Genomic DNA, 22,857 nt, shown 5'->3' with positions numbered 1-22,857 from the left:
TCTTTGCCTTTTGGCATCAGGCTCACCATTCTTTTTCCCAAAACTGAAGCCTCTTCAATAAGTTAATTCCTTGAGTCTTTGATGCCTTTCTTTGGCCTGTTTCTTTAAGAAAACAAATAAACTAGATCAAATAAAGGCTCATTAAACACCCTCCCTGAAGCTGAGGTGAACTCCCTCTGGAGTGCACTGAGCCCCAGAAGGACTTGTGGGGGCACAGCTGAGCACCAACTGATGTAAAACCTCTGCATCTCCTTAACACCAAAGACAGAAAGATGAGTATCAGTAATGAAAACCAGTTCTTCAGCATGAGTCTGGCTACTTTGATATAAAGATAGAATACTTTGATTCTTTGAGTAGCCCAATGAACTCAGAAGCAATAATTCAGAGTTTATTTTTAGTAATTTAGATTAAAATTTGGCACATACAAGAAAATAATTTGCTGGTATATGTGGTTATGGGAACATACACATTAATAGTGGATCAAAGATGTGCCTCTTCCAGGTGTTGGGATCCCCCACAAGGTTTCTCTGTTGGGATTGCAGCCATGGAGGTGACAGTGGTCCCGGGGAGTTGTGGGGAATGCAGGCATGTGCTGCTGCAGTATCCCTCCAGCACCTCCTCTCTGCTGCTCCTCCACCTCCCAAACTCACAGCATGTCCTCCCCTCCCCTGGGGAACACGCTGTTTCCAGGCATTCTTTCTGTGAGGGACTGATGTTGAAGGCAGCAAGTATCCATCCAACTCCTCCCTGTCTGTCTCAGATTGTTCTCTGGATGAAGGCTCTTCACAATCCTAAGGACATAGGAGTGAAGGCACCTTCTTCTGTTGTTCAAAACCTATGTGATTCTCATTGTGTATCTGAGGGACAGAGTAAGAGCCTACCCTTTTTAGCTCTTTGCCTCTTATAAGATGACTTATATGAGTCCTGGAATATGGCGAGGAAATCAGATATATATTCTAATTGCAATTAATTTGTTAAAAAAATATCGGAAGCACAGTAACAACTTTTTATGCTATGCTCACTTCATCTACTCTTTAGACAGATAGTTAAAAAAAAAAAAGCTTGATTGTCTTGTGACATATTGTTTACGCATACGTAAATGTGGGTATGTGTGTCAGTTGCTGAATGCAGGTATTAGGGGATTTAGCTATTAATTTTTCATTCTTTAGGAACAGATGCATTTAAAAGCAGACAATAATCGAATATGTGAGAAGAGAATTAAGGGATTATTGCTAAGGAAGCTACACAGATAGATTACCACATGAGAATCTATCCCACAGATTCATTGTTCTGCTGAATACCTAGATTAACTGTTCCTATAGTAAAACATCAAGTACATCTTAACCTGAACTGCTAACCTCCTGATTTTCACTAAACCAGGAAACGGATATGTACTTCTGGGTGTTTTTCTTTTTCTACTGATAACAAATTATTTTTCTTACAAAATAAAATGCATCTGGAATGCTTGTTGTAGTTCCATAAGATTATCTTGTCATAAAATTGTCTAATTTGTACTTTTGCCTTAGGCCTCCTGTTTGGAACCCGATCTCTTTAAAAGCAAAATAACTTTCTATGACCTTTTCTTAATTAATAACCTTTCTCTTGAGGATTGGTATTAAGACTGTTTATATGAGTTTCAACAAGAGGTTGTAAGGTTCATTTATGTTGCTATTCCTGAAAAGGGAAAGAGCAAGTGAATACAACTAACCCATTTTCAGCCTACGATGTGGATATGCAATTTCACACAATAGCTTTTGATTACTTGCATTCAGTGCCCTATTTTACATTCCGTTTTCTGCCTTGCAGTTGGGCCTCTAGTTCTTGAACTGAGGCTCTAAATAAGAGAAATTACAGGACCAAATTTTAGCATTGCAAAAATAAACAGGACATAATTAATCAGAAAGTCAGCATCTCTCTGTCAGTTTTGCAGCAGCACATTTGTTTCCGACGCAGTTCATGCAGGGACTTCTGAGGACAGGATTGAGGTGATGCAGGGAGAGCTGTAGACAGTACTGCCTTGGTGCTCTGCTCCTTGAAGATTGGCAGAAATTAGGAAAATGTGCTTGAGGAAGGGTGTAAAAATCTTGTAATGGGTGTTCTAAGGATGTGCAGAAAGGCATAAATATTCACAGTGACTTTCCCAGTGTGGATTTTTTCCCCGTAAGGTAGCCCTCTGCCATTGAAACACAAACAAGCAGAAGATCACTGCTGAACAGGTGAAACTATCCATCCTGTGGGGTTTAGGGGAAATGACTTTTCCTTTCCCTCACAAGCATTCCCCTCCAGCCTCTGGCATCCTCCTCATGGTATGACTAACATGTCCCTGTGTCCCCAGCACCCGCTGTACCCACCATCAAGGCTGAGGACTGCACAGTGTGTTGGGACACGGCCACTGTTCGCTGGCATGCCGGCTCAGCGTCAGCAGAGTCCTTCACCCTGGAGTACTGCCGACAGCACTCACCAGAAGGAGAGGGTCTCAGGTCAGTGCCATGGTTGCAAGCACTGCTCGATCAGATTAGGGCAGCTGCTAATGAGCATCCTCCAGACCGCGGGTCATTACACAGGAGATTATTCTGCTTTCAACCATGCAAGGAAGAAATCTGCTTCTGCGTGCTGAGGAACTTACAGGATGGAAACCAATCTATGAGATTAGGCTGAGGCATAAAAATACATCCTTTTTATTCTTCATTTGGGGCAGGGGAGGGCAACTGAGCTCCATGGGAAGGAGTGGGATGGAGAAGCCTGTCCCAGTTTATGGTGAACAAGATAGGAGTCAGCTTGGGGCATAGTGAGGGTGATACAGGTGTCCCAGTAATACTGGTGACCCATCTGCACTGTCTGGATGTGTGGACAGATGCTTCCCAAAGCACAGCTGAGCTCAGCACTGCCCAGGTGTGCAGGCATGCCACAGGCCTCAACCCAAAGAGAAACTTTGAAATTGGGGTTGGTGTCTGCTTATGCCAGACCCTCTCTGTTTTCCCCTACCCTATTTCTGTGTTGTGTAGAGGAGAGGGCGAGGAGGGACATAGGCACCACTGAGCTGTGAAACCATGCACTGTTTTGAAATGCAGAGAAAATTATGTAGTGCTCTGTATGTCCTTGGGTGTTTGTTTTTCAAAAACAGTAAGAACAATATTCAAGCAAAATACAGTTGCAAAAGTCTGAGAAACTTTGGGAGATGGGGGGGGTGACTTGCCATACAGGAACCTGTGGAAGATCTTCAGGCCAGCTGAGTTTATCTTCTTCACCCCCTGGGGAGCCTGATTAGGGTCTTTGCCCGGGGGCTAGTTCACACGGACTTCATGGAGATGTGGCAGAGAGGGAAGAGCTCCACCCCCTGCAGTCAAAATTAGTTAAGTGGACTAAAGTGTTCTCAGGTTTCTAGTAGACAAGTACAACAGTAGAATTGTGCGTGCCTTGCTCCTTACAAAAGTAGGCTAAAAATTGAAATTAAAAACTTTGGCAGGGTTGGGAGACTTCTTCTGCATGCAGTAGCAGCATGCTGCATAAATGCAATCAGGGAGAGGTCTTGCCCAGTTCTCCTGCCTCTCGGAGGGTAGCCATGACCTGCTCTGTTCCATACATATTTCATGAGGCCATCAGGTCCCTGTCAACCTGCCAAAGTCACTGTTAGTCAGGGATGATGTTGCTACTCCCAAAACCTGTGCTGTGTGTTTGCCCTTGAGTTTCTTTGCTGTTAACTGGATTTGCCTCTTTTTCTCAAAACTGAACAAGAAAGTATGCCAGTTTCTGCAATCTGTGAGCGAGGTGTTGATAACAGCAAGCAGTTTGCTTGTGTGGTGGTAACTGTGGCAAAGAGCTGCAAGAACTGACCCATTCCCTTTCTCGTGGGAGAGAAAACTAACGTTTATAATTATACTGAGTCACATTTGACTTTTTGGCCTCCCTGCGGGCAAAAGCTGGCCTTTTACTGTGACAAGTGTGAAAAATTCCCACAGGACAAAAACATGAATTTTCTCGGAATTGCTGTAGTTTAAATTTCTGTATTTGTAGAAGGATTCTGACCTCTTTTTACAGTGTCAAACACCATCTTTTACCACTTATTTTCCCTCAAAGCAATGCTTCTCTTTCTTTTTCCAAAAGCAAGCCCCTGAGATTAACCTGAAAAGCTTTCGTAATGGCACAATATATTTCAGCAATGAAGAATTTTTTTTAAGATTTCTATTTCATTTTTTGCATAAATCCAAGGAAAGCAGAGCCCTCTGGTAGATGGGCTTGCACCCCAAGGTGCAAGTTAGGACTAGAAATCAATTTCTTATGTAGCTGTTATAGTGAGAAGCTGCCTTCTGGAAATACCTGTAGGGAGCTTAGAGTTCCTATGTCAAGTACCTGTATCAGGTGGAATAAAACTGTGTCTTTATGCACACCTAGCATTTGGGCCTAGAAATGCTGTAGTTTCTTCTGGTTGCTTTCCTCAAAAGCTTGGAGTTTGTCCTCTGCAGGTTTCCTGAGCATCACTCATCTTGGGGATAGGCCAAACATGGAGCCCTTTAACAGACAGCCTGAGGAGCCCTTTAAGAGCCTGTGCCTCTCATGCTTGCAGCAGGCCTGTAGCTGAGCAATTTCCCAGTCCCTGTGTGGGAGTTCAAACACATTGCTCAGCAACCCTGGGGACCTAATACAGCTGCTGATAGGGGCACAGCATGAAAGCAGAGGTTGGGGAAGGGCATCCAAGGGAAGACCTGGAGAAAGCAGCATGGTCCCATCCCACAAGGCTGCTTTCACAGATGTCATTCTGGGAACTCACCCAAGGCAAAGGACACCACTAAGGGAGCAGGCAGGGAGAAATGCCCCCATTGAACAGCTAGAGATGAGCATGGAACTCCTGGTCTGGGCCATCCCCCTGTAGCTTTCAGAATGTCACAGAATCTCACATGATGGTTGAGGTTGGAAGGAACCTTTGGAGATCATCTGGTCCAACACCCCTGCTCCAGCAGGACCACCTAGAGCCACTTGCCCAGGTGGCTTTTTAATATCTCCAGAGAAGTCCTTGGAGCAGTCCTGGAGTAATCCCAGCTCCCCAGGGAGAGCATTTGAAGCACATCTGCAACGAAATCCTCATTAAAATTTTCCTTCTAAATATCATAAAAAGAATCTGGATTCTCTCTTCTTGCCAGCTTGCCACCTGAGGGATGTGGTTTCATATAAAACCATCTTAAATCTTCTGCAACAATGACTCCCCAGCCTGCTGCTGTGGTTTTAAAGCTCCTTCCCAGGTTGATTCTTTTTCCAGAACCTGTATGCAGCTTTGAAATGTTTCTTTCAGTTTCCAGAGCTCTGCTATTTTCTTGCTGTTCAGTCTCTTTGTGTTGAGAAGTCAATGGAGCTGTGGGTGGAAGACTGAAAACTGTGAGAAATGTAGTCCAGGGATTAGGTGTGTGGGCTGTTCAGATGGAAACCATGTATCATATCATGAGAAATCTGTAAGACTCAGGGAGGCAGAAATTAGTACAGTATGCAGTGCATTCGTAAAAGTGGAAGTGACTGTCATCCTCTCCACCAATGTGAGACCATCACTGCTAGCAACTGAAATTTTCCATCTACTCATAGAGCAGGTCTAATGCTGGAAAAAGGAGAGCAAGCCTCCCTCCTGTTGCATTGCCCACATGACTGTCCTTCCTCCTCTATGGCTGTGCTGGGCTTGCCATCTCAGAGGCAACTGAGGACCATTGCAGGTGGTGCTTTGGTGGTCTAACCCCAAAACAGCCAGAGCTCAGACAGAGAGGAGGAAAGGAAGCATGCAGCTGAGAGCAAACTCAGAGCTATTTGTTCTTTATTTTTAGCTTCAAGAGCTTTTTTCTGCTCATGGTGCACCCCTTCTGTGTGCTTCTACACGTATCTTGAGAAGCTTGCATACTTTCAGCTCTAATTCCACATCAGTGGTACCAGCACAGGTCTGGAGGTGCTGTTTCAGTGAGATCTTGGGGGTGGAAATGACAATTACAGCACAGAGGGTGTTCTGAATCACTGCAAGGCATATAATTTGCTGGGTTCATGCAATATTAAAAAATACCTTCTAGACGTTGTCTCCTTGAAATAAATGAGGATGTTGATGAGAGAAACATGCATCAAAACACAGAATCAGATTTCCCTAAAACCAGGGAAATCACAAATTTAACAGACAACTGCTACTATAATATTCCTTGGCAATTTAAAGGTGAAGAAACATGTAAATCCTTTCTGTTCTGCTTTGAATAGCATGTACCTGGAATTTGGAGACTGGATTTTGAGACTTAAAGATTCTTCTTATAAAGAAAGGGATTAAGAGGAGATACTTAAAGTATTTAACTTCAAATGTTTCTTGAATTTTGTATTATGATACCAAGACATTGTGGAACAGTGCAAATATGATAACATAAAGGACAGGATGCCTCTCACTTTGATAATAACATTATTACATTTCCGATCATCTATGAAGTGAGCAGGTGTATTTAAAGTAGAAAACAGCTGACATTAGAAAAGTTGTAGGTGGATTTCTCTTTCTTTCATGACCAAAATTATACAGTTCAATACTTAAGGTGAGCTTAAGGAAGTTCTAGCTGCAATGCTTGTTACAGGAACTCGGAAATTAAACAGGCTTCCTTCAAAAAAGTCAGGATGCATTTTCCCTTCCCTTCTCCTGTGCATGACCTGTACTCTGTGAGCCAAACAGTAATCAGACCTTCTCCTCATCCTTGCTTTTTTATCACTGATTGCAGGGTCAACCTGAAGCATGACAAACTGCAGTGACTGCTGGGGAGCCCTCAGTATTCACTTTCCCCCTTCACTCCAGACAGAAGGAGAGCAAATAGCAAGACCTATTTCTTCTTTGCACACAGCCTCTTGTGAGCTTGGACCTGGCTCAGATTGTTGCAAATGAAATTCCTTCTTGCTGGCATATTCTGTTTCATTAGTTGGCAGCAGCAGGGCTGTTTTTCAAGCCTTAATCGTAGCTAAAATTGATGGGCTCTTATTCTTAGGAAGCTTAAAGCTAGCTAAAATAGATTACCAAGCAGAAAATGCTATGTAAAAATCTGATCACTGTTTTACTGATCAGATCTTCTTAAAGTCCAGACTTTTCTGTCTCACTATTAACAACTGAAAAGAGGCATGCTATTGCTCTCAGATTTAAGCATGTAACCAAATTCTGATTTGGAGAATTTCAAGTTTGAAAGAGACCTAAGTCTGAATTTTGATGGCTGACCCTATTCTGCAATTGTCTGGACTCAAAATCTTCTCTGAATACCCAGGTTCTGGGATCCAGACCCCTGAATACAAATACTCCAGGTCTACAAATCGCACCAGAATGTATCTGTGTACTTGGATTTAGAAATAATTTTGTGTTTTATTTATCGGTCAAATGGCACTTAGTGAAAAAGATCCCCTAATTTCTTTGGAAGCATACTGACTTACATGGCATTTTCCAGAAGACAGTAGAAGGAGCTATGTAGAAGACATCACTGTGCTTAAGATATGTTGATCTACATGTTGCCACAAATGGCTTCCAACAAATAGCTTAGCATATCCTCCCTTCATGTCACTTGTAACTATTTGCTCGAAACTTCTTTCTGGTGGTCTGTGCTTCAGATTCTCATCAAAGATGTCAGGATGGTGCTTTTAAGGAATGGGTTGGATGAGACTTGTTTAGGAAGCACGTACAAATTTCTTCAGAGCTTAGGTGCCCACTTCTTTTCCCCTTCCTCTGCTTCCATCCCAGTTTTCCTTTCTGTTACTTTCTTTATGTTTGCCTCCTTGCTCAGTTCCCACCTTGTATTTTTCTTTGATTCATCTTTCCTTTTTTTCTTGTCCCCTATACTCAGATGACCTTCTTCCTCTTTCAAGTCTAAAGATCTCAGGTTCTCATCAGGCAACTCATCAGCTTGCACCTCTCCCCTGAACCTTTCAGTAAGAACCAAACAGCCTGCCAAACTACCAGTGCCTTGCTGAAGTGCTCTCTTGATTGAGGCTTTGTTTACTCACGGGCGTGAAGCAAACCATGCAATTGCTACCATGTTTGGGCAGGTCACTTCTGTTTACTGCATTAGTTCCAGGATTAATGTGAGACATTCCCCAGCGGTGGCATGGCCCTGCGTTGATCACACAAGAGCCCCAAACTCTCTGAAATTTTTTAAACTGAAAAAACAGATCACAGGAACACCCAGTGCTTTTTCTCAGTGCTTTCAATCACTTTTAATGACAGCTGTCAGTACAAAATACCTGTTATGGAGTAATAAAAAAACAGATGCACCGGTCTTTCCCCAGGATGCCATCCTCCTAGACACAGAGCTCTATGTGGTGTTAGCAGGAATTTGGTGTGTGTAGGGCTGTGGGATTTTACCTTTATGTGATATATACCTAAATGCAGCAGAGGCAGGCATGTGAAAAATTCTGATGGATGAGCACTGATTATTCTTCAGATTGTACTGCTCTCTGGTGGGACATCTGCAGAAAAACAGTCACTACAAATGAATAGCAACGATCTGACCTGACTGCCGGCTTGCCTGCCTTACCTTCTCTGGGGTCACAGTAATTAGTGCTGAAAGAGGTAATCTGTTTAATCTAGCTTCCCATAGAGACATATCTTGCAGGAGGGAGACCACCCCGGGCTTCACTCTCAAACCTGAGGTAGAAGGGAAAATGCCTTGCATGCTCTCCAAAGGCATGTCTCCTGTTTGTGAATTCAAATACTTGTCTTGCAAATTCCTATAAGCATTTCTGGGAGGAAATTTTCTACTTTATACAGATAAACAGTCCTTATCTGCAGGCATACAATGCAGTGGGTGTATACTGTCTGGCTTTGCCGTTATCATACAAGTCAAAAATGAGGAAAATCAGGATCCTGTGTATGAGAATTTGTTAAGCTAATCTTTCATACTCCTGACAATACATAAAATAAAATTGGCATCTTTCTAGCCATCCAAAGTACTTTCACTGGCACTTCAAAGTGCCTGTGAAGCAGATTCAGTGGGTGCTGACTCTCGCTTTCCAGCAGTGTGTCAAGACATCAGAAGTTGAGGATGTGAGGGCTGGAGCTTTTCAGGCACCACAGAGGGGAGATTTAGTCAAAGCAGGGCCCTGTGCAAAGGCAGTGAGACAGAGCCAAGACTTTGTTGATGAACAATTTGTGAGTAAGGAGTTCATAATAAGAAGTGCATGGTTTCTGTGCATCTCAGGTAAGGGTATCCATTCTTTTGGATCTGGAGCATGTGCCCAGACAGTGCAAACACAAGTGTATTCACTGTCATGCAACTGAATTAACTAAAAGGTGTTCTTTTCTTCAGAAGCTTGTTCGTTTTGTAAAGCAGACTTCTCACAGGAGGCAGATCAGAGTTTGATTCTGTCTGTCAGCTTGACTTCGGTGCCTGGGAAGCTGATGGAGCAGCTCATCCTGAGTACCATCATACAACATGTGCGGGACAACCAGATGATCAGACCCAGTCAGCATGGGTTTATGAAAGGCAGGTGCTGCTTGACAAACCTGATCTCCTTCTACGACAGGGCGACCTGCTTATTGGATGAGGGAAAGGCTGTGGGTGTTGTTTACCTTGACTTTAGTAAGGCCTTTGACACCATTTCCCACAGCGTTCTCCTGGCAAAACTGACTGCTTGCAGCTTGGATGGGCACACGCTTTGCTGGGTAAAAAACTGGCTGGATGGCCGGGCCCAAAGAGTTGTGGTGAACGGAGTTAAATTCAGTTGGCGGCCGGTCACGAGTGGTGTCCCCCAGGGCTCGGTTTTGGGGCCACTCCTGTTTAACATCTTTATTGATGATCTGGACAAGGGGATCGAGTGCACCCTCGGTAAGTTTGCAGACGACACCAAGTTGGGTGGGAGTGTTGATCTGCTCGAGGGTAGGGAGGATCTGCAGAGAGATCTGGACAGGCTGGAGCGATGGGCTGAGTTTCAATAAGGCCAAATGCCGGGTGCTGCACTTGGGCCACAACAACCCCCAGCAGCGCTACAGGCTTGGGGAGGAGTGGCTGGAGAGCTGCCAGTCAGAGAGGGACCTGGGGGTGTTGATTGACAACCAGCTGAACATGAGCCAGCAGTGTGCCCAGGTGGCCAAGAAGGCCAATGGCATCCTGGCTTGTGTCAGAAATAGCGTGGCCAGCTGGGACAGGGAAGGGATCTTACCCCTGTACTTGGCACTGGTGAGGCCGCACCTCGATTCCTGTGTTCAGTTTTGGGCCCCTCACTACAAAAAGGACATTGAATTACTCGAATGTGTCCAAAGAAGGGCAACGAAGCTGGTGAAGGGTCTGGAGCACATGTCGTACGAGGAACGGCTGAGGGAACTGGGGGTGTTTAGTCTGGAGAAGAGGAGGCTGAGGGGAGACCTCATCGCCCTCTACAACTACCTGCAAGGAGGTTGCAGAGAACTGGGGATGAGTCTCTTTAACCAAGTAACAAGCGATAGGACAAGAGGGAATGGCCTCAAGCTGTGCCAGGGAAGGTTTAGACTAGATACTAGGAAGCATTTCTTTACAGAACAGGTTGTTAGGTGTTGGAATGGGCTGCCCAGGGAGGTGGTGGAGTCCCCATCCCTGGAGGTGTTGACATAACGCTTAGGGATATGGTGCAGTTGAGAATGGGCAGTGTTAGGTTAATGGTTGGACTAGGTGATCTTCAAGGTCTCTTTCAATCTAGATGATTGATTCTGTGATTCTGTGCTGCTTGCATTTTATGTGACTTTTGCTGCAAAATGAACATAAAGTGAGCATTATGCCAAATGACTGCACTGAGTGAGAAGGTGGTACAGGAACAAAGACCTGAAAACTTGTCAGACAAAGTAAAGGAGGATCCCTCAAGTAAAATGCTGAAGCTCCTACATAACCCAGTTATTTGTGAAAAGTGTTTGTCTTTCCAATTTGAAGTTTCTCTGTGGTGACTGTTGTTTCAGTAGTCAACAATACTGTTAGGTGGCTTAGCTGTTTGCATAAATTACTCTTTCCTGGTTTAGATATCTGCATGCATTTTCATCTATGAAAATCTTCAAAATTTGCAGAACTTTTGCTGGTATAAAGAGACCTGAACTGAAGGTATCCCTGGAGCCCAATGTGAACTATTTCTTCTACTTGAGGGCTGTCAACCCATTTGGGACAAGTGAACAAAGTGAAGCAGCTCTCATCTCAACTAAAGGTAGATCGCCATTTTCTAATGTCAACAATGGGGTGGAGCGACAAAGCAGCCAAAGGTCATTTTCCTCCAGAAATCATACTTGAACTTTCCAATACAGGAGTGCGCAAGTTAGTGAGATAAAAGGGACCATATTTTATCTGTTTAAAATTAGCACAATCAGGGACTGCTTCACTTGAAGTTTGTATAGTTATGTCAATGTAAAACTGATGTGATCTCAGAAACAAAAACATTTAATTCTGTCAGAGAGATGAAATGATTAAATATTCTTTAGGGTTCTCAATTTGCTTGAGTTTGAGAGCACATTCTGATAAAAGATGCCATGACCTTAAAAAAAACCCCTTACAGTTAAAACCTTATGGACTTTGGGTTTGAGGAATGAGGAAACATGCAGAGCAGTTTTGAAATGTAATGGATGATTTAAGCTTTAAGGTTTCCAGATAAATAGTGTTAAATAATGTATGGTTCTTCCAAACCAGCCTCAAAATTCAAATTTGATATTTTGAAAAAGCAATTGATTGAAAATTATTCAATGTTCTTAAATACTGAAGACTTTTTTATCACCTGGCTACATTTCTGAATATTAGACTGCCATCCCAAATGGACACAATTTGGAAAATACCTTGCATTCGCACCCAATTTTCTGTCACTCCTACCTACCAGCAGATAGAACTCTATCCAGCTAAGATGGCATTAATTGTTGCTTAATGTTTTATGATTCATGTCGTGTTAATGTTGCCAGCCTCTCAGAACTGGTGTTTCTTTATGAATTGTACCAGGAACTCAATTTCACTTACTGAGCAACACAGCCCATCCCGCTTTGCAAATCTCTTCCAATGCAATGGTGATCCGCCTTCCTGAGAAAATCAAATTCACTGGGTGAGTAGCAGCATGACAAGCATGACCACCCTGAGGGGTTCAGGATGGGTCCCTCACTCTTATTTTGCCTATAGGTAGCTTTCATATGACACTAACTAATTTTGTGGAAGAACTGAATCATTTCAGTCATGCAGCCCCTGGACTTCATGTGATTGACCTCCCTTTCAAGCACTGCAATATCTCAATAAAGCCAGTAGCAGCACTGATGTAGGTGCTGGAAAGAGTTCAGCGACACACTGAAGAATTGCCAGAAAGCCAAAGGCAGTGGTACCTACTGAAACTGCTGGGTTTGTCTCAGTCTGTGGTCACTGCTTAATCCTTCAGAGCACTTCCAGTCTCAAAGCAATTTGTTGCTGCTCCGAGAAGGCCAGATTTATGGGCTTATTTTTTAATATATTGTGACTAGAAGTGATACATCTTCCATGCTTTGCTCCTTTACTGAGGGTATTATTTGTAACATCTTCCAAAGCATCTGTGGCTTTGGAGAAGTAGGAATTGTTCCTGGTTGTACCAGGCTAGATCCATCCATTGCAAACAAGTTGGGGGTTTTTTTTGACATATTGGTATCAGTCCCATCACAAGCACAGGTTCACTTGTATAACTTGTGCCATACTGATATAACTTCTTAAAAGGTAATGAGGTATTACTGGTTTAAGCACTTTGTGCTTAACACACACAAGCTGTTTGTCACAGTGTCTACTTAAAAGAGCCACAGTTTCTAGTTTGAACAAGCCTTCTAAATTTGAGGTCCATTTTTTGTCTCCAAAGTCAACTTTCCACCTTTTGCTAGCTTCATATAATTTTGTGTGAAGTTGTGTTGTTTTCACTCCTTAAGATGAGTCTATCTCAGTGCAAAGATGAAATGACTCTGCAACAACGTTCAAGTCTTTAATAAAACCCTGCAGGTAGAAGAACAGAGTGCAATCCATTAGTAATTTTAGATGCTGCTACATGACATGACTGTAAGAAATATTACAATATGTTTGGTCTGCCACCACACTCACTTTACTGTATGTCTCTTCCACAAACAGGTTTCCTTCAGTCCTGGGTGAACTGCTGCCTGCTCGGGGGTGTCATTACTGGGAAATTGTTGTCTCTGCTTGCAGAAGCTACAGGATTGGGATTTGCTATGAGGCAATATCACAGAGCAGCATCCTGGGGCTAAGTGATACCTCCTGGTGCATGTGGTGCTGTCTTACACAAACCAGGTAAAGCTGAGTCAGTCTCATTGCTTGGGAAGTTACTTGTACTTCATGTAAATAAAGCTGGCCAGCTTCAAGAATCACAAGAGCAGAAAGGATCCATCTGCTTTCTTTCTGCAAATTTGAGTAATAAGGAAAGGACAACTATAAAGGGGCTTTAGACCTCCTCTTAATAAAAAACAATCTTGTAAAGCACCTTAAAAAATAAAATTAATCAGTTTACCATCCTTCACCCAGCCAGTGAATAAACTAATTTGCCACTGCTTTGTCATTCCAGGCTCATATCCCAAACTGCTTCACAAAATCCCATCAGGTGTATTTATTTCCATAAATGCACTCTTTTTAGAATCTATTTCCATCTGCAGATGTCAAGCCTCCATAGGGAATGCCTTTTGCCTTGCCCTTCACAATGATAGCCACCCACCTGCCACTGTGGCAAAACTGGAGGGTGCTGGGGTAGTCTTCAGCAGGCCAATGCCAGGCTGCTTGGAGGTTTGTAAGGCATAACCCTGTTAATGGTGCACACTCTATCTGAAGAAATGTTCTTGATCTAAACAAGTGTGCTTTTTTTAGTATGAAATAATATAGATGCATGAACACAACTAGCTAAATGAAACATCTGAGATGCAAAGGGTTTTGCCAAAGCAGAGCTCATGCTTAAATCCCCACAAAGACATGTATTAAGAAAGATATAGAGCCTGGAAAAAGGAGGCTGAGGGGAGACCTTATCGCTCTCTACAACAACCTGAGGTTGTAGCGAGGTGGATGTCAGTCTCTTCTCCCAAGTAACAAGAAATAGGATGAGAGGAAATGGCCTCAAGTTGTGCTAGGGGAGGTTTAGATTGGATATTAAGAAAAATTTCTTCACCAAAAGGGTTGTCAAGCATTGGAATGGGCTGCTCAGGGAAGTGGTTGAGTCACCATCCCTGGAGATATTTAAAAGATGTGTAGATGTGGTGCTTAGGGACATGGTTTAGTGGTGCACTTGGCAGTGCTGGGTAAACAGTTGGGCTCAATGATCATAAAGGTCTTTCTCAACCTAAACGATTCTATGATTCTGTGAATATGATTAGAGCAAGTCTGCTTTTATGCTGAGACTCCAAAGATGCCAAGGAAAAGGGCTCATCAGCATGCTAAGCAGGGCTTTGAAGCGATACCACATTCATTTTGCTTACGTACTAAGCAAAATGCTGTTGCCACATGATACGCTGCTGTATGTGACCACCTGTTAATAGGTGGGAATTAAACCATAGGTTATTCCTGGTAAATCACCATGAGGAGACACACTGTATTCTGGTTTCCTTTTTCCTGCAGCTTTCTTTACAGATTTCTTCACACCGGCGTGATGAGCGATGTCCATGTGACAGAACACCCAGCCAGGATTGGCATCCTGTTGGATTACAGTGGCGGCAGACTGTTATTCTTCAATGCAGAGAGAGGACTCGTGCTGTTCACCATCAGACACAAATTTACTGATGCTGCTCACCCAGCCTTTGCCCTGGAGAAGGCTGGAGCACTCACCCTGCGCACCGTCATGGAGCTGCCAGAGTTTGTGAAGCACAGCTAATCCCCTGCTTCACACTCTCAGGAAGACTGATAATTACAGTGTCAGGGGACAGGGAGGAGAAGGGGGATTTCAGAGAGAGATGTCTAGTTTTCACCAATGAATGCCATGCACACAGCTCTCCCCCACATCATCAGTAACTGTAGTTAGTGCTCAGCCACATAATCACCTTGAGCCTGGAGAGAAAATCAGCTCCTTCAGATAGAGCATGCACCTAGTGATATACACAGAAGTACTTTCGAGGGGAAAAAAAAGTTTTGTTAGATATGAATATTAAGAGGGGGGAAATGTACTTTCCCTGTGAAAATAATGACAGTGCTAGCTGTCTTTTTAAAGTTGATGATAAGTCTGTGTATAAAATAAATGCGTCTCTCACTGCAATACATGAAAGCCATCATTTCATCATTTGCCAGGACAGTCAGAGGTGAATCCAAGATGATATATTTGAAAAATGTGGAAACATTTCAACAACTGAACCATTCTTCAGGTTAATGTATCTTGCGTTATTGTTTGCCAACTCTTTTATTTAAATGCACAGATTAAGAAAGCTTGGGAACTTAGAAATCAGCACATTTCCAAAATGCGTGAGCCCTGGACTAGTCTTCACAACAGTCATGTAAGGTTTGATTATGCAACACCTACCTACCCTGCTCACAGCATACTAACAGACAGCTAGCTACCTGACTGTGTCAGTAAATATCTGTGCCTCTAAATAGGTACTCATCAAACACATGTTTGAGGAAACTTGATAGTAGTGGTAAAAGTCTTCCCTATGTTTCTCATCCTCAATTTGTTGGCTAGGTGGTTTAAGTGGTGAAGGGGAGGTTGCCCTCTGGGACCTTTGCGAAGGGTCAAATTGCCAGTGACCTTGCAGATCACCCCTTTTCCATCAGTGCTTTTTACCTTTGCACTTACCAATTTGATGCACCTAATTGCAGTTTCATGGACATTTTCCTGCATCTGACCTGCTCCCTCCTGTTATCTACACTAGCACCAGCATCATACCATCGAGATACAGTGTTTCAGGGCTGTCAAAACAGGCAGGCAAAAATGGCTGGTACCAGCAAAGGAATAGGATGTGGATTTTCCCCCTTGGCTTTTTCAAGTTTTTTTCCAAGCACTTCACACATCAGTGGTACAGCTGTCTTCTTGCATGCCCGAAGGGCTGAATACAGGAGTGCCAGTGGTGCCCTACTCCAGTGAATGCTCCAGTGAATGCTCTGTGTGTGTGTGTGTGTGTGTGTGTGTCTGTCTGTCTGTCTGTCTGTCTCTCGGAATTAATCCTAAGGGTCATGTTGCACCTGCTCTGGAGATTTCTGCCGCGAGGGACTATACTGCCAGACTCATTTCTGAGCTCAGCTGAAGAGCTATACTGCCTGAAGTAAAGCAGATTTCAGGAGTCAGATGGAGAGGGTTTGCTTCTGCAGAGAGGACTTAAATGAACTACAGGGACGCTTTTGCTCAGAGGAGATGCCTGCTGCTGCTGTTTTATTTAACACCGCCAAGGCACGTGCTTGCTACTTTAACCTGTTGTATGCTTGGTTTTGCAGAGGAGCCACACTCCACACTGTCATAGCAGGCTCAGGCAGTGTGGCTGAGGCAAGATAAACAAGATCCTGTGACCATTTATTTTAAACCAGAGTTCTTTTTGGCATTTCAATTAAAGAGTGCCAGTTCTGAGTCCTTGCCAGGGAGAGAGGGGAATGAAAAAGCAAGGTAGTGCCCTGTTGGCTCAAGCAAGTGTTTTGTAGAGGTGTGGAGGGTGTTGAGAAAAAGGAAAGAAAGACAGAAAGGACATCAAGGGTAGCGTTATCATGAAAGATGGCTCCTGCAGCCAGTAAGGTTGCTGGAGGTTTGGCTATCTCCAGAGCTTAATGTGGCACTTTGAACCAAACCTGAAAAATCCCAGCACTGAGGCGATTTTACCTGTGTTCTCCTCACCTTGGTCGCTGTTGTCCCAAATGTGGAATTGATTCATGGACACCAATGTGATGAATTGCCAAGGGGACAGCCAGTGAGAAGGAGAGCAAAATGACATGAAATTATTTGGGTGGCTTTTTCAGTGAAGGCAAGAAGCAATTGCCTTGTCAAAGGCAACTGCGTATTAGTAAATAGTGGTTTTAACAGGAAAAGCAAAAGCCTTGTCCAATGCCAGGCATTATTACCCAGGTATTACTACAACTTTTTGCTTGGCAAAAAGTTTTTATTGGAGGCACTTAATTCTTAGAAACATTTGATTCATTTTGAAAAACTACCTGACTCTGTTTTCTTGCTAATTTTTGTATAAGTTTCAGCTTTTAGATTGGGCAGTATCAAAAAGTGTATTTACTGTTTATGTGAAAGCTGGAGAGATTATTTAAAATGGAAAATGTCATTCAAAGAGCCTAAACGGTACTAATTTGAATGTCTAAATCTGATCTGCATTAAGCTATGCCAGATGAAGAAATGCCTAAAGAGAATGTCCTATTCAGAGAGATGGAACAAAGTGCACACTAAACAAAAAAAAAAACAATATAGAAGAGTTAAGATTCAGTATAGGGAAAAAATTCATATTAGTGAGGAAAGGAGATCCTGAAAGCCACAGTTAAGCTGCTAGCACTCAAAATGTGTGGTGCGAACTCTCCTGCCCTTGGAAAGCCTAGAGGTACATCTGCTGTGATCTTTTACTTGCCTGATGGGCATGAAATGGCACCAAGTTCAGGAATTCACTTTCCAGAAGGTAAATGTCCACAGACTCTTGAATGTACAGTGCAGTTCACATGACTTTGCATTTAGATTAACAGAGATTTTGAGGCTTGCTACATCCATTTTTTTCTGGCTTTCGTAGTTTGTAAACATATACTAGAAGAGAAAGGCAAAAAACTCCCAGTCACTGGGAGTTCACATTTTTCTTGCACTTGATGAATTTAGCATTTAGAGATACCTCAAAAACAGTGTGACTTATTTTTCAACAAAGGATACTAATTAGCTTGGCTGATAGTAACTAAGACTTCATGTAAATGCTTGACAAGGTTGTGTGTACATGGTCTGGTCATCATTCCATGCTTAGAATTGCATAGAAATACATAAGAGTTACACAAAGAACTGTAAAAGAGTTCGTCAGTAATTTGGGATTTATTTTCATCCTGAAAGGACAAACATTGATGCCTAGCACTGTAAGTATTGTTAATAAATATTTGGACTGATCTGAAAACATTGCATTAAAAGGAACAGTTGCTTTTCACTTCAGCAGGTCTTAGATTATGCTCATAAGCCCTTGCGCACTGAGATGAGAATATAGGCCTAACTATAAGAAGAGAAATATTAATTTCTACTGTCAAGATAGTGCTGAACTGGAATATTGCTATTGTCAGTAGTATTGATCCACAAACCTTGCTTAGGTCTTTCTCCTCCAGAGAGAATTTAATGCTTCATGCGACGTCAGGCGGAGGAACTTGGCAAAAGGGAAATGTCACAGAAATATAACTTCGTACTGAAAATGGTCTAGTGATGCCTTATTTTAGAAACAGGTACATTAACTCACACACACCCCCCGCTTCTGTGGAACTTAATTACATGTTATCGCTAAGCCTGTTGTAAGACATAGACCCAGTAAGGCAGAGTACAATAAATTCTTGCTAAGTCCACAGTACTGGGATATACATGTGAAATATGATTTCTATTATCACTGCAGGGTTTTGGATAGGTATGTAAAGATGGATTTAAGAATAATATGAAATTATGATTTTTTGAATCATCCCCATTTCAGAATAATAAATAGGACTTCTGCCATGTTGAGGTTTAAACTGGATTTGAAAAATTATTTTCTGTGGTGGAATCACATTACTGATGGATTTACCAGATATCAAGAAGCTCAATATGCTCAGATAGTCACACAACCAGCAATGAAGTGAAAGCATCTTTTTCGCTTCCAACCATGTGCTGTGGAAGAGAGATTGAACTAGAAAAGTTTCTTCATTTTTCATGCTCAGTTTGTCCGATTTTCTGGCATAGTGGAAAGTAGCATTTGCTCACCAGAGACCACTCCACAGCACAGTTTGTACAGGAGCACAACCTGGAAGGAAATGTAACAAATATCTACCTCAGACCCTGCAATGATTTTGTAAATGGTTAAAAAAAATCATAATTTCAAGTTCACTTCCACTCTAGAAAACATCTGTGCAGAAATGACAGATTTATTGGTAACTTGGATGTGACCTACCTTGGGTTACAACTCTATAACATCTCCTAGATTTTGCTTCCCTATGCTAACATCCTGCTGTCTACACATGGGTGGTGCCAGTCATGGATTTGCTGCTTTGTTAGCATCCTTTTGAGGCTTACAGCCACAATGCCTTTTTCTTTAACCCATTAGTTCATAATCTTGAATGTCCTCCATAACCACTGCGCTACAGGTAATAGAGCTACCTTGCAGGATGTGACCTACCTTTCAGGACTTACATTACAGAGACACTGTATTTCTAATACATACTCTTCTCAACCCTGAAGAAACAGTGCTGCAAGCAGAGGTGGAAGTCACCCATCGCACTGTTAATGCAGCGGTCAGCTGAATTTCAACCTGCCAGCCCATTACCACACTAGTGAGGAGTGAGGGATGGAGAGATGGACACTGGCCACAACATGTACAGGAGAGAACTGGTTCTGTTGAGCAAGCAAGAAGCCAGTGTGGCTTTTAATGCTGGGGCTGGCAAAAGGACACCTTTATCTGAGCATCACTTTATATAGTCCAGTCTTCTGAGGTTCACATCACTTCATGAGCCCAGCCAGAAGGCAAGGTGCATATGTAATCCCACAACTCCTATTTTCATATTCACCACAAAAAAGAGAACTACATTTTGAAGCAAAATTAACAGAGAATATTTTACCCAATTTTGTAATTGTGTTTTAGATATGTGTCTGTCCACTTTCTGCTATTTTTTCAAAAAAAAGAAACTTACTAAAAAATTAAACTTGTAGAATGAAACACAACCTTCAGAAAAAAGTGACAAATACAAATAAATTCTGAATACTTTGTAACAAGGGAGGGAGCTTTGCAAGGTGCTCCAACAGCACCCACTGATGGTGTCCCATGCTGGCTACTAGTACCATTCTCTTTACCCACAAAGGTTTTTTTTGTGAAACCCATATGATAAAAATATTATGTGTGAGATGTGCAGCTAGCAGTGTAAATAACTATTAAATGACTGCTAGTGCTTAGGAAGTAATCTGTATCGGTATTTAATGGGCCAAGTGAGGGCTTTCCTTTCAAACCAAAGAACGTGTGTTAGGGTAACTAGACAATTTTCTGTGGCTCAGTCACAGTAGATTTACACAGGAACACATATTAACAGACTGCCCAGGAACAGAAAGGGCATTACTCTCTAGAATATAAAAGCAGATTTTAGAAGTTAAACCAGTGCATTTCTTGGGAGTAAAAAAAAAAAAAAAAAAGTCCATTGTGTCATTGAGCCCAAGTTAAAAATTACGTTTTTTTTAGCTCAAGGCCATATACTTCTATTATATGCTTCTCCAGCAGAAATTGATGCTGCATTCTGTCATTGCAATGCAGCAAGGCTCAGCTTTGCTGCACGACACTGCAGTTATTTTTGCACTCGTTCAGTAAGTTCAGTGGAGCCCGAATAGGTTGGGCTTGCTGATCACATGTGGCTCATTTGGGCAACGAAGGAGCAATAAATCAGACAGTTCCTCAAAGTGTGGGACTCCCAGAACATCTGTACATACACAGTGGAAAAATGTCATCAGCTTTTCTTCCAGTTATTCTTCCACAGCTGCTGGTCCCTGCAAATCCTCACAGAAGTAGCACAGCAGTTAGAGTCCATCTGAACAGTATTTCTGCTGCAAGAAACACTCATGCTGGAAGGGCTTACTTTGGGCTTTAATCACATCTGAGGTCCATCTTCTAATTGAGTTAACAGGACAAAGGTAGGTAGGTCACATCCAAAGTTACCAGGGGAAAAAAAAACACTCCTCTTTCCCAGCTACTCCACCAAATACCATGGGGTTGTGGCCCACTGTAAGGAAGCATTTGTTGTTCTGCTACTGAATGCTTGCTTTACACTGCTTTGTAGTGTATTCCTCATCTTTAAAAAAGCAGTATCTTGTAAATGAATTGCAAGAAAACCCAAGTAGTTATACAGAGCATACACTTTTAGACCACTGTTTTTCAAACAAGACTAGAAATAATTTAAGATCTTCACATTAGTGAAACTCTTCCCTTAATACAGTTTTGATCTTGAGTTCAACAGGTTGGCTTTAACTTCCTAGCTTAAAATAGTTATCTGTCTTTTATAGATAAGTATCTGTGTTTTAAGGTGGTACACATGCTCTGCTCACATACCATCTTGAAACTGCAAGGTAGCTCTATTACCTGCAGCGCAGTGGTTATGGAGGACATTCAAGATTATGAACTAATGGGTTAAAGAAAAAGGCATTGTGGCTGTAAGCCTCAAAAGGATGCTAACAAAGCAGCAAATCCATGACTGGCACCACCCATGTGTAGACAGCAGGATGTTAGCATAGGGAAGCAAAATCTAGGAGATGCTATAGAGTTGTAACCCGAGGAAGATGGGAATGCTGACTTTTACTGCACAAAGAAAGGAGTGAATAGCCAAGAGAAGTATGCTGGATGTTAGGACCAGGGTCTTATTTTTGTCAACCTGTAACAGACATGTAACAACATGTCTAACTCCTCTTTTTAATGTACAGTTAATTAGACTGTATATGAACCCAATGGATCACATGCATACACATTGGAAAAGCAAACATTATGTCAGACTCATGGCACTGAAATGAATCCAGAACAACAGTTCCCACACTATGGCTTGACGTAGTCTGGTTCCTTGGATACCCCTCACAGCTGAGAGCTGTGGAACAGCCGTCCTTGATTCACCGCCTGCTTCAGCTGAGCCTTCCAATCTGGTTTGTAGACAAAGGAGACTAAAACTGCAGAAATGAGGCTAACAGTAAGAAGAAAGACAGATGCTGCCAGCAGAGCCAGCTTATTCAGGGCTACCATGAAGTGGGCTGCCAAAAAGACCATGATGCTGGAGTGCAGTTGCGCTTTTTCAGCCCTGCAGAGGTGCAGTGCAATAAACTGTTAAATCACTCCTCTCAGCCCCTGTCTTCTACACTTAGGGGAGGTTAAAAACAGGAATGACAAAATGGCAAGTTTCAAATCAGGTGGCTGAAAGAACACAGAATATGCTGGCACATGAAACAGCTGTATCCACAAAGCAACAACTCCTAATTGCAGCTGAAAATGGTAGCTAAATGTGATGTGCACTCAACTTACAGCAATTTCACAGCTATGTGTCGCTTGCTGTAATTCTAGAAGAGTGCAATTATTGTTCCGCAAGCCTCACTGAAATTTGCACAGTACAGCTTTGACAAATAGGCATTTTTTTAATATTAAAAACTGCTTCATAAGGAAATTCTTGTCTTGTGTGCAACAAGCACTCTGTAATCTCTTCCATGAGCTTCCCTGTTCTCTCCAAAGAGGGAGAAGATGCTTGTACCATGAGTCCAGGCCAGCTCTGTTATGGCACCAGAGCATATGATATATCATCCTGCCTGAATAGTGCCTGCTTGGCTAGTAAAGATTGTTTGGTTGGCCCACCACTGTGGTAAGCATACTAACAGTCATCCAACAGCTTGTTCAATCATTGAATCATAGAACAGTTTGGTTGGACGGGACCTTTAAAGGTCATCTAGTCCAACTGTCCTGCAATGAGCAGGAACATCTTAACTAGATATTGTTGCTCAGAGCCCTGTCCAACCTGACCTTGAATGTTTCCAGGGATGGGGCATCTATCACCTCTCTGGGAAACCTGTTCCAGTGTTTCACCACTCTCATTGTAAAAAATTTATTCCTTATATCTAGTCTAAACCTATACTTTTTTAGTTTAAAACCATTACTTCTTGTCCTATCACAACAGGCCCTGTGAAAAAGTTTGTCTCCAATCCTACAGACCTTTCATGGATTAGCCAGTACATCATTGCTTTTTACTTTTAAAATGTTTATACCCTGTTTGCAGTGTCCTTGCACCCATCAAAACTAACATGTACAACCAGTAACAT

General features: G+C 42.4%; 1 protein-coding gene across 1 annotated transcript in view; it reads left to right on the top strand.

Moving 5' to 3' along the window:
* Positions 1-15,162, top strand: part of CMYA5 (cardiomyopathy associated 5) — a 49,484-nt gene extending 34,322 nt beyond the window's left edge. The window contains exons 9-13 of the mRNA XM_074812047.1: positions 2,336-2,480; positions 11,006-11,139; positions 11,916-12,015; positions 13,047-13,223; positions 14,532-15,162. Coding sequence (XP_074668148.1) covers positions 2,336-2,480; positions 11,006-11,139; positions 11,916-12,015; positions 13,047-13,223; positions 14,532-14,784 — 809 coding nt within the window. The 3' untranslated portion in view covers positions 14,785-15,162. The remainder of the gene's footprint in view (positions 1-2,335; positions 2,481-11,005; positions 11,140-11,915; positions 12,016-13,046; positions 13,224-14,531) is intronic.
* The last annotated feature ends 7,695 nt before the right edge of the window (positions 15,163-22,857 follow it).

Source organism: Strix aluco, chromosome Z (genome assembly GCF_031877795.1).
Source record: "Strix aluco isolate bStrAlu1 chromosome Z, bStrAlu1.hap1, whole genome shotgun sequence".
NCBI classification, from domain to species: Eukaryota; Metazoa; Chordata; class Aves; order Strigiformes; family Strigidae; genus Strix; species Strix aluco.
This window is presented reverse-complemented; position numbering and strand designations above follow the sequence as displayed.